The sequence below is a fragment of the Cannabis sativa genome, chromosome 1 (assembly GCF_029168945.1).
Source record: "Cannabis sativa cultivar Pink pepper isolate KNU-18-1 chromosome 1, ASM2916894v1, whole genome shotgun sequence".
NCBI classification, from domain to species: Eukaryota; Viridiplantae; Streptophyta; class Magnoliopsida; order Rosales; family Cannabaceae; genus Cannabis; species Cannabis sativa.
This window is the reverse complement of record NC_083601.1, coordinates 75,111,373-75,122,992: the sequence shown is the minus strand read 5'-3', so window position 1 is coordinate 75,122,992 and position 11,620 is coordinate 75,111,373. Positions and strand designations below refer to the sequence as shown.

The 11,620-nt window shown below is 30.0% G+C and overlaps 1 protein-coding gene across 1 annotated transcript; it reads right to left on the bottom strand.

The window, feature by feature from the left end:
• Nucleotides 1-8,270: 8,270 nt before the first annotated feature.
• On the bottom strand, nucleotides 8,271-10,152 carry LOC133033725 (polygalacturonase-like). Its single transcript, XM_061108786.1, has 4 exons — nucleotides 9,962-10,152; nucleotides 9,529-9,837; nucleotides 8,904-9,425; nucleotides 8,271-8,774 (listed from the first exon to the last, which is right to left on the bottom strand). The coding sequence occupies exons 1-4, from the start codon at nucleotides 10,088-10,090 to the stop codon at nucleotides 8,529-8,531; spliced, it is 1,206 nt and encodes a 401-aa protein (XP_060964769.1). The 5' UTR covers nucleotides 10,091-10,152; the 3' UTR covers nucleotides 8,271-8,528.
• Nucleotides 10,153-11,620: the final 1,468 nt, after the last annotated feature.

Here is an 11,620-nt window from a genome sequence, read left to right as displayed (position 1 = left end):
TAACACAATTCAAAGATTCTCTTGATGCTCAATTCAAGCTCAAGGATCTTGGTGAAATTACTTTTTTTTTTCTAGGCCTTGAAATTGGCCGCTGTGACAAAGGGATATCAGTATGCCACAAATGTTGGGTTTTATGCCCTAAATAAAACTCTTTACAATCTGATTAGATATCAATATAAGAAATTTGAAGTGATTGATGTTTGCATGAATTTTACATGCTAATGGTTTAATATGTTTAACATGTTTGATATGTTTATTTATACACACAAAATCAGTTAAATCCAGATCATATGTTTATTCACAATTAGAGTATCGTCAACACAGTGGAATGTGATTGTTATCATATGAATCAAAAGTTTTGGTCCCTGCTTCATCATTGTTATTGGATTTACACTAATGTGATAATCAACGATGATGTGTACCTACACTTGCAGTAAGTGTTATGTTCTTTCCTAGTATTAAACTAGAAATAAATAATTAAGCATTCTCTACACTTAATTATTATTTCTTGAATTTAATACATTTAATTAACTTGAAAAATCTAAATATCTAAGTTGATTTTCATCATGATACTTAAATATTTATTAATTTTTCATGACACTTAATTAAATAGAAAATTATTTTTAGGTTGAAATTTAATTTTTCAACTTAAATTTAAATAATTTTCAATATGTATATTTTTTCTTTATTTTCTTAATCAATTTCGAAAAAATTGCATTTTATTTATGCAATTTTTTTTCGAATCTATCTTGAAAAATAGATTGAGTTGTAAATTAATTATTTATTTTAATTAATTCTTGGACCAACTACAATCAATAATTTTTTCATTTAATTGATTAATTTAAAATAAATGAATTTAAAATATATATATAATATTAGAAATGGAATTAATTAGTCAAAAGAAAATCTAGATAGGTGATATTTTTGCTTGAAGTATTTCTTTTCTATTTTTATTATTTTTCAAAAATTATATTTTTATATACTTTAAATTTTTGAACTCAATAAATATATTCTCAAAGGAAATTTTTAAGTTGTTAATTATTTAATTTAATTCAACTTAAATTAATTTCCTTAATATTTATATTTAAGATTATTATTAAGATGAAAATAATTAATTTTATTTCAATCACCATCTAAGTATAATTTATAAATATTATATTAAATTCTTATTTTTGAATTTTTATTCTTAATTTCGAATTTAATGAGAATTTATTTATTAGAATAATAAAGAAAATACATTTTAAAGAATGAGCTTTATTATTATTAAGATATTCGATCTCCATTGTGGTTTTACACCGCGTTTGTTTTAGTGAGTAATCCTCCCTAATGGAGGAACGTTCATTAGCAATTTCGCACCGTTTAATCTCGCATGATAAGTGGTTTGTAAGTGTTTTATATGGTATAGATCACCCTAATGGTGGCGACCATATTTGACTTGCAAATTGCGAAACAATGGTAGAAGCTCATAAGATAGAATAGCCTTGACTCTCGCCTAAACAAGACAACACTGGATTCCAATCTTGATCGAATAAAAGGTTGCTAGAATGTTTAACATTTTAGATGAGCTGACAACTCTATTCAATGGATGGTAGCTTTGACTCTCGCCTAAACGGGACACTGATATCAGTTTGTTGAAAAACCTTGGAAATTATTTAGGATTGATTTTTTAAGTATTTTCTCATATCATTCCTACTTGCTATGTGCTTATAATTTCTGAATTGATTTTGTGTTGAACAATTATTAATTTCTATTCGTTGATTTCTATTATTTTGTAGTATCCTGTATTATCAAAATGAATCCCATGTTATCACTGTTGACTGAAAACAAGCTGAATGGATGTAACTTTAATAAGTGGAATGAGAACATTAATATTGCTCTCATAGGAGAAAGTGCCTTGTTTGTTTTAACAGAGCCGTCTCCTGAAGTGCCTGGGGACAATTCTTCCAAAGCTGTGAAAGAAAAGTATGAGCGTTGGCAGAAAGAAAATGACAAAGCTCTATACTTTATGCTTTCTAGCATGGTTGACACCCTCAAAACTCGGTTTTCTAAAACCGAGAAGGCTGCTGAAGTTATGACGAAGTTAAATGAGCTATTCGGTAAGGCATCACTTCAGTCACGCTTTGACGCGACTAAGAAGTACATTAATGCACGGATGGAACCTCATCAAAACCTGCGTGACCATGTTCTCCTCATGTCAAGTTATTTCCAAGAAGCCCAGGATCATGGTGCTGAAATGGATAGTGCTGCTCAAGTAAGTCTTATCTTGAATAGCCTAACTCCAGCATTTCTACCATACACTTCAAATTATGTCATGAATAAGAAGGAAATTAACTTTCATGAATTAGTCAATGACTTTCAAACTTATGAAAATTTGATTGGAGGACCCAAGAAGAAAGGGAGTAAACCTCACAATCCTGGGAATGGTAATGGGACTATGAAACCTGAAGCAAATGTTACCTTTGCTTCGAAGCCCAAATCGAAGAAGAAGTGGAAGAACACCAAGAAGCGAACAAAAGCCATGAAGAATAAAAAGGCTGTTCCTTCTGGTGATGCTACACTTAAAGGAAAGTGTTTCTACTGCAATGAGAAAGGTCATTGGAAACCCCAGTGTCCTAAACTTCTTGCAAAGAAACAAGGTATTTCCATTTATAAACTTTAAGAGTTTTAGTGAATTATTATCCAATTGGATTTATGATTCTGGACTAACTTTGTTTATTTATTTTCTTCTTCTTATAGGCCAAGCTAATTGAACTCAGATGAGTTGGATCAGTAAGCTGGACCAAGGGTGAAATCGTCCAGATGAAGATGAAGCTCTTCAATTTATTTTTAAATTAATTGTTTTAGTTTAAAGACAATTTAGATTTCAAATTTTAGTTATGGATATTTATCCCTGTTTTTCTCATATTGTTGCAATACATTTTTTTTATTATTAATAAAGTTTCTTTATTTTCGAAAACACCATTGCAATTTATGAGATTGAGCTTCATTTATTTTATCTTCATCAATTATTACCACATTATATTTATATGTTTGTATGTGTAAGTGTTTTTATTATTGATGCAAATTCTATAATATTTACAACTCTTCATAGAGTTATATTAAATAAACACTAGAAATTATTTCTATGTTTATTAATAATTGTTAATTCTCATACAATTATTAAGAATTTGTTTAATAAAAGGATCTTATGATCTGATAGGGGTGGAGAAAAGTTAAGAAAACTATGCAGTTCAACGATCTTTTATATCTAATGAACTCTGGATAGTATTCAACTCCACATAAACTCTATCACACTAAGAGAATCATGATCTTTACAACCTTTAGGGGTGGATCATAATCTCTATATACTTAGGGGTGGACGTTATCCACAAGTACCCTATATGTATATTCTTAGGGGTGGAGCATATTCCACAATTCCCTATGTAACACATATCTTCTTTAAACATGGAAGTAATATAATGAGTTAGCTGTTATCAATATAAATTCTTGATCTTGATTGTATGTTCCATTTCGATTTTACTGTTGTAAGTAAAAGTTTGATACCTTTGAAAGTTCTTTGATAAAGTTTCACACTACCTTAATTGAGTGGGAGAATTTTAAAGTTCTATACACATCTTCATTAGGTTGATAATTGTGATAGGTACTTAAAAACACTATTGAAAAGCAAATCTAACCATTCACATGGATAGGTATAGCTTATCAGAATTATGAGAATAAGATAAAGAACTCTAGTTCAGTCCATTCGAATGACTTGAACCAAGAATTCTTAATCCTCATAAAATTTTATGGTATCTTAATTTTGATTACTTTATCTCTGGCATGTATTTTTCACTTCAAATACTAGTCTGTTATGTTGATGACTTTAACTTAATGTTTCAGACTAATACAAAAGTCACAACTAGATAACTCTCTAAACAATCAGAGGTTAAAAGTATTATTTAACCAGACATCTGCTATTGAGTGGGAGCTATCTGAGATGTAATCAAATAGGGAACATTAGAAGATATTCAAGAAAGATTTATGAAAGTGATCTATATGTTAGATATTAAGGAACTGTGTATCAGTTATCTTTGTATCTCACCATCTAATTTCAAAATTCTTGAGATGGTGCTTACTTTGGGGGTGGAGGAATTATTGAATAATAATTCAAGCTCTACCAGAGAAGAATTGTAACTTGGTCTATTCGAAAATACCAGAAAGTTATATCACTGAAGAAAAGTATACACTGTATTATCTCAATTACATATTTTAAAATATCAGAGATATGTCTTCTGTTAATTCAGATGTACTTTTAAAACAGTAAAGATTTCAGTATCCCTTGATGAGTAAAGCATATAGTAAAGGATGCTTACTTTGGGGGTGGAGGAATTATGAACTAGTTTCCAGAAGTTTGGGTGGATTCAAATATACTACACTTGATCTGAAGATCAAGACATCAGACTGACCTATTTGCACAGTTTGTTTTATATTAGTGCAAGTGGGAGTTTGTTGGGTTTTATGACCTAAATAAAACTCTTTACAATCTGATTAGCTATCAATATAAGAAATTTGAAGTGATTGATCTTTGCATGAATTTTACATGCTAATGGTTTAATATGTTTAACATGTTTGATATGTTTATTTATACACACAAAATAAGTTAAATCCAGATCATATGTTTATTCACAATTACAGTATCGTCAACACAGTGGAATGTGATTGTGATCATATGAATCAAAAGTTTTGGTCCCTGTTTCATCAGTGTTATTGGATTTACACTAATGTGATAATCAACGATGATGTGTACCTACACTTGGAGTAAGTGTTATGTTCTTTCCAGGACATTAGTAAAGTATACTAGTTTCGAATGTATGGAGTATACATTGGACTGGACCGATATTGCAACTAAGTTAAGATATTACAAACTTACCGTTATACATATCTTTCCAAGTCAATATCAGTAGTTGATCTTAAGATTAAAAGAATCTAAATCCTGATATGCTTAGGCTCAACTCAGGAGTGCTATTCATGTTCTTAGATTTATTAGTTAAGCCTACTTTTGGGTCAGGGTGATACGTATATTTTGGGAACATGATAGTATGATTGAGTGGGAGTGCTGAACATAACTATGGAATCTATAGCTTCTACTGGTGTACAGAAGTCAAGTGATGATTCCCTTCGAGCTTAGCAAATAGAAGTAAATGGATGAGCTCTTGTTTAACTGACTAATCATTAGATCACTAAACACCATTTACAGGTAGCTAAGTGTTTTAAGGGGCAAAATACATTGAGGGGTGAGAACGGTAAAGAAATCCCATCTCGATGTAGATCATCTATATAGAGGATCTTTAAATCACAATAAGATTATAACAATGGTTAAATGAGATAGCATATTGATATCGTGGAACATACAATATGCTCTATATAAGTCTGAGAGTGCAATTCTAAGTTCTAAGAGTGGATTCAACGAAGAATTAATAAGTAGGAATTTACTTGGTAAATTTGGTTCACTTATTGGAAGCTCAGCATATAGATCCATGGTCCCCATTCTAGTTGAGAACATTCTGCTTGTAAGACTCATTAATTGATTCGTGATTGATCAATTATAATTCTAAAGTTAGACTATGTCTAATTTTATGAATTTTTACTAAGCAGGGGTGAAATTATGAAGAAAAGAGTTTCTAGGTTTATTTATTTATTAATGGACTTTATATGTCTAATTAATAATTACATTAAATGACAATATTATTTAATAATGAATTTTAGTTATTAAATAATTAGTTTTGGCATTTAAAAGGTTAGAATTGGAAAGTTGGCGTTTTTGAGAAAATAGAGATAAAATTTGATAAAACTGCAAAATCAAGTGAGACCCAATACAACACCATGGCCGGCCACTTAATGTGGGATTTCAAATTAATATTTTCATTATTTTAATGCCAAATAATTCCTAACCTAAACCTAGTAGTTGCCTATAAATAGAAAGTGATGGCTTAGTCACAAAATATGCTTTCATTAGTAATCTGACAGAAATTTCTCTCTTCAGAAAAACTGAGCCTTCCCCACTTTCTATTCCTGGCCGAAATCATCTTTCTCTTTTCCCTTCATCAATTTCGTGACCCTAGTGAAAGAGTGAGTGCCCACACACAGCAAGCAGTAACTCAATCATAGATTGGAAGACTGTGAAGGATCAAACTTGAAGAAGAAGGACATTCGGGCTCAGATCTTGATTATACTCGCACTACGAGAAAGGATACAAGGGTTAGAGATCTGAGTGGAAGGAGACATTAATTCCGCTGCATCAATGTAAGGTTTTCTTAACTTTATATGTGTTTAATTTATCGTTTTAGAAAGTTCATATTTAGGGTGTTTAAACAACATACTTGTGAGTAGATCTAAGATCCTGGTAAAATAATTTCCAACAACAAACCATTCATAATACAACTCTCAGAAGAAACAGGATACCTCAATGCCAAGCCTGTTTCCACACTAATAGAACCAAATACCAGAGTTAGCAAAGACCATGGAGATCCTCTCCCTGACCCCACCATCTATCGAAGTCTTATAGGTAAACTCACATATCTCACAATTTCTAGACCCGACATCAACCTTGCAGTAAACAAACTGAGCCAATACCTATAATGTCCACAACAACCACATCTTAATGTTGCATATAGAATTTTCCAATACTTAAAAGGATCACCAGCCTTAGGACTTTTCTTCTATGCCACAACTCCCACACCTCTACAACGTTTTGCCTTTACTGATGCAAACTGGGGTTCATGTCCTGACACTAGACGCTCCATTTTAGATTATTGTATTTTTCTTGGCAACTCACTCATATCCTAGAAATCAAAAAAGCAACAAACTGTATCTCGTTCATTTGTTGAAGCTGAATACAAAGCACTTGCCAATGTCACTTGTGAAATACAATGGCTCACAAAAATAATCAAGGACTTCAACATCCATGTAACAAAACCAGCAACCATTTTTTGTGACAACAAATTAGCCATTCACATATCTGAAAATCTAGTCTTCCATGAGCGCACAAAATATGTCGAAATCTACTGTCATATCGTTAGGGACAAAATTACAACTAGGTTACTCAAACTGAACCATGTTACATCAAAGACTAACCTAGAAGGCATTTTCACCATACCACTTCTCCTCTCTCAATTCAGCACAATTATATCCAAGATGGGTGTTAAAAATCTTTACACTCCACCTTGAAGGGGCCTATTAAAGTTAGTTAAAGTTGGCTATAAGAAAGTTAGTTATTTCCATTATTTCAGTTTGTACTCTAATGGTATATATACCAGCTTCACCACTTGTAATCATTTGATTCGATTCAATACATTTTCTTCAGCAGTAGAAACTTTTCTCTTTACTCTGTTTTCACTAATATATTCAGCCTTTGTAAAGGCAAAACCACTATTGTAATAATTGTAGGTACCTTAGACAAAGAGATTACATGAAATTTAATATAGCCACCTTATGCTCCAAAATACAAAAACTTAAAGAAATCATGTAAGTTAGTACGTGATTATCAGAATTGATATTTTTTGAACCATGTAATTCACTTTATTGTTTTGAATGTTAACATCTGAGTGACTCAAAAGGAATGTATCATGGTTTCCTCATAATCTATATCACTCTTCGAGTTGCAGAAGAACTTAAATTCAAACACATTCAAATCCATATTTTTTTCCCTTTCGCATCAAATCGAATGGAATCATAAATTTGAATTGGAGTTTTTATATTATTTTACATATATAAATGAACATGAAGGAAACTTACAAGATAATAACGAAGATTGAACAACAAAGAAACGCCCCTGAAGAATTCCATCAAACTCTACGGTTTATTATTATTATTATTTACAAAAAAGAATAGATGACTCTTAAGATCTAAATTAAGCAATAGATGATATTGGGAGCCATCTCAATTTGCTACGTGTTTTTTAAAAGCCATCTAAAGTTTCATGTTTTGCTACTTTAGATGACTCCTACGATGAGCCATCATAAGCTTGGTATGACTTTTTATAGAAAAAATTATAGCTCTACTAACAGTAGTTTAGAAACAATGACTCACTATATAGGAGCCATTGTATACATAGGCTCCACATTAAAGTCATATTTTCTTGTAATGATTTATCATTAATATTTTTTTTAGCACTCTTTGTTCTCTTTTGAGTTCTTTTTTTTTTTGGTTTTGTTGTTCACATTAAACTAGCCGTCCCCAATGCTTCTTTTTTTTTTTGTTTTTTTTTTAAATAATAATTGAAGAAAATTATATTTTTGTCTGTCATGCAACTTCGTAGAGTTGAAACAAATTAAAAAATAATAACTTAAACCATACAAATAACAACTTAATCAATAAAATAAATTAATACAATAATGTGAAGGTCAAAATAATGACCAAAATATATAAAAGAAACAAAATTGAGATAGAATAGAGTAATTAAGAATTGTGTCCCATTTAATTCATTTATTATAAAGTCATGATGAATAACTCATTATAATAAGGAATGAATGATTGATTGTTGTCGGGATTTATGCAGAGTCATCAGTAGTGCAAGGCGGTAGGTTTACAGTGCCGGACATCTCGGGTTTAACATTCGTGCAAACGGATTTGGCTGGCCCTTTAATCTTACTACCAGTAGTTTTGAGATCAATATTATTAAGTTGTATACCTTCGCACGGATATGCCCCACAAACAAGATACAAAACTTTAGGAGTTGAAGAAGTTCCCTTAATGTCTTTGAACACCACATCGCTAACCTTGATCTTAGATGGCTTCTGTATACGTATATATACACACACAAACACATAACATGTGAATTTAACACACAAAACAATATATATATATATATAAATATATGTATTCAATATAATACAATAATCTAACATATATATATAAATACGAACCCCTTCAAATTGTGTGCATGCGCCCCATGGACAATATTTCTGATCAATAATTATTGGCGTTTCAACATTATCCATGGTGAGTTTCTCAAAGTGCATGCCCTTAGCAACACCATCAGTAGACCCTTGCCATGTCTTGATCCTGACTCCATTTGAGGTTCCTTTGAATGTGCAGTCAGTGACAGTGATGTCTTCTACTGGAAGTTCATTCTGATACTTTCCAAGACTGCCAACACTGATTCCATGGCCCGGCCCACATGTTACCTTGGTGATCTTCAACTGTTTGGTTCCGTCTCCAATAGAGATGCAATCGTCGCCAGTTGCAATGGTGGTGTCAGTAATAGTGATGTTGGTCGAACGACCAAGGTGGATTCCATCCGTGGTCCAACTTTCTTCTGGAGCTATTATCTTAAGATTTGTGAATAACAAGTTCTCTCCTTCTAAAACTGTGAAGTGAAATTGTTTGCTGTCTTTTGTTGTGATACCCTCGATCACAGAGTCAGTTATAAAATTTAACCTAATGTTCTGTTTGTTGTGTTGAAATATAACAAGAGAAGCACACATTATTATTAAGTTTGTAAATAAAGTAAATAATAGTAATATAATAATGTATAATAAGTAAGCTTACAATTGGGAGTTGTTCACAATAATCTGTTCTCTTGCATTTCTTTCCCCAACTTTGTCCACCATTACCATCGAAAGTTCCTGTACCAGTGATAGTTAGGTGTTGGAGCTTTTCAAAAGTGACCCAACCTTCTCCATCTTTAAAGCCTTTGGCAGCGCTCGGGGCCATTAGTATACCGTCCATCTGAAACACCACAGGAGACTTGCATGGTCCCAGAAAAAATGCTTTGTTTAAATTGTATGTCCCTTTAGGAACTACTATTGTCGCCTTAGATGGTGCTGCACATGCTTCTTTCCAAGCGTCCGCTAAGGCCTACGTACACATTAGACAAACACCCATATTTTCTTTTAAGCTTAATTGATATTTACATATGTATAAATATGAATTAATTTATTATTATGCAAAGAGAGATAAGTTGATTAATATAATTAATTACCTGATCAATTTGACCATTAGGTTTTGCTCCATATTTGGTCACATCAAAGGTTTGGCAATTAATGGTTGCTACTGAAATTGCTAGAAGAACAACCAAAAAGGAAACCTTCTTGTTTCGTTGTAGAACCATTTTGTCTAGTTTTTTCCTTTCTAATTTTAATTTAACACTTTTAATTAATTGGAATGAAGAATGAAAATTTATTTCTTGTTTCGACTAATTTATAGGCCACATACAATTCTAAAGACCATTAGATGTCAACAAATTGTTACTAAATTTAACTTTTGAATTTTTCAAAAGAGTGATCCATCAAATACTCATCATGAAAATGAATTAACTATTTTTTTTTAGGAAAATATATCATAATATCCTTTTGTTAGATTGTGACACATTTTTACTATATGCAAATAATATTAATATTTACAAATAATGCCATTAGTTGAATAATAATAATAATAATACATACTTTATATATTATATTATTATATAATAGGTTGTAGTAGTAATTAAAATTAATCATTATTTGTAGTGATTTGTTTAGTCTAGATCTTGATCTAATGGTTGATATTATGAATAAAAATATTAAATAAATAATTTATTTTTTAAAAAAAAAACACAAATAAATAGGTAACTTATATAGATAGTTATTTTTATTGAATTATATATTCACTTCCAATAATGATTCTTTATTTTCTTTCTAATTCATAAATAATTCTAAAATTAAATTATTAAATAGGGAGTTTTTCAATATTATACTTAAAATTGATTTTATTTACAAAAATACCTTTAAGAAAATTATTTGCACATATACCGTTGTGTCACGTCAGCATATATACCGAAATTCAAAACAATTACCGAAAATAGAAAAAATTAAAAAAATTTCGTTTCCAGAAATTTTCGCTTTTTGGGAGTTTTGAAAAAAGCAACTATTTAGTTACTTTTGATGTGAATAAGATATCAATTAGTTACTTTACTATTAAAAAAATTATTTCAGAATTTTACACATATATAAATAATAAAATAACTATTTTAATGTGTGAGAAATATATATTTTTCTATCTCCAAAAAGGACAACTAATATTAAAAGAAACTTTTTTGTTTCTCTTTTATATTTTTAGGCTATATTATGTTATTTTATTGTTTATGATACATTGAGGTTACTTTTTTTTTTTTAAATGTAACTCATATGATGTTTTAGATACTATTTAATTTATTATTAAAATAGTTTTATAAAAATAAGTCTATTTTTATTTAATCTTGTAATGTCTAAACATAAAATAAAAAAAATATTTCTTAGTAACTTATTAATTAAATTTTATTTATTCATTTATTAACAAAATATAAAAAACAAAATTCTTTTAGTAACTTATGAAGTTGTTTGATATATACTGATTTAAACATTGTTTACTTATTGGTTAACTAAATATTAATAGTTAACTAAAGATTAAAAAACTAAAATAATTATTAGTATAGCTAAAAAATATTTTTAAAATTATTAAAAAAAGAAAGAGAATGTTTGATTGTTTGTTAATAAAAAAGAAAGGACTTAAAAAAAATGATTCATCTTTATCCCATCATTTTAGATTGCTAAAAAAAAAAGACGACAAAAATGCATATTGAGCAAAAGAGAGAGTTGTTCAAGAAAAAGAAATTAACTTCATC

Excerpts from the sequence above, each read along its gene's own strand:
- LOC133033725 (XM_061108786.1), bottom strand. The coding sequence starts at position 10,090 with ATGGTTCTACAACGAAACAAGAAGGTTTCCTTTTTGGTTGTTCTTCTA. Across the intron at positions 9,838-9,961 it reads CTAATGGTCAAATTGATCAG|GCCTTAGCGGACGCTTGGAA; the intron begins GTAATTAATTAT and ends ATGTGTACGTAG. Across the intron at positions 8,775-8,903 it reads CATGCACACAATTTGAAGGG|AAGCCATCTAAGATCAAGGT; the intron begins GTTCGTATTTAT and ends ATACGTATACAG.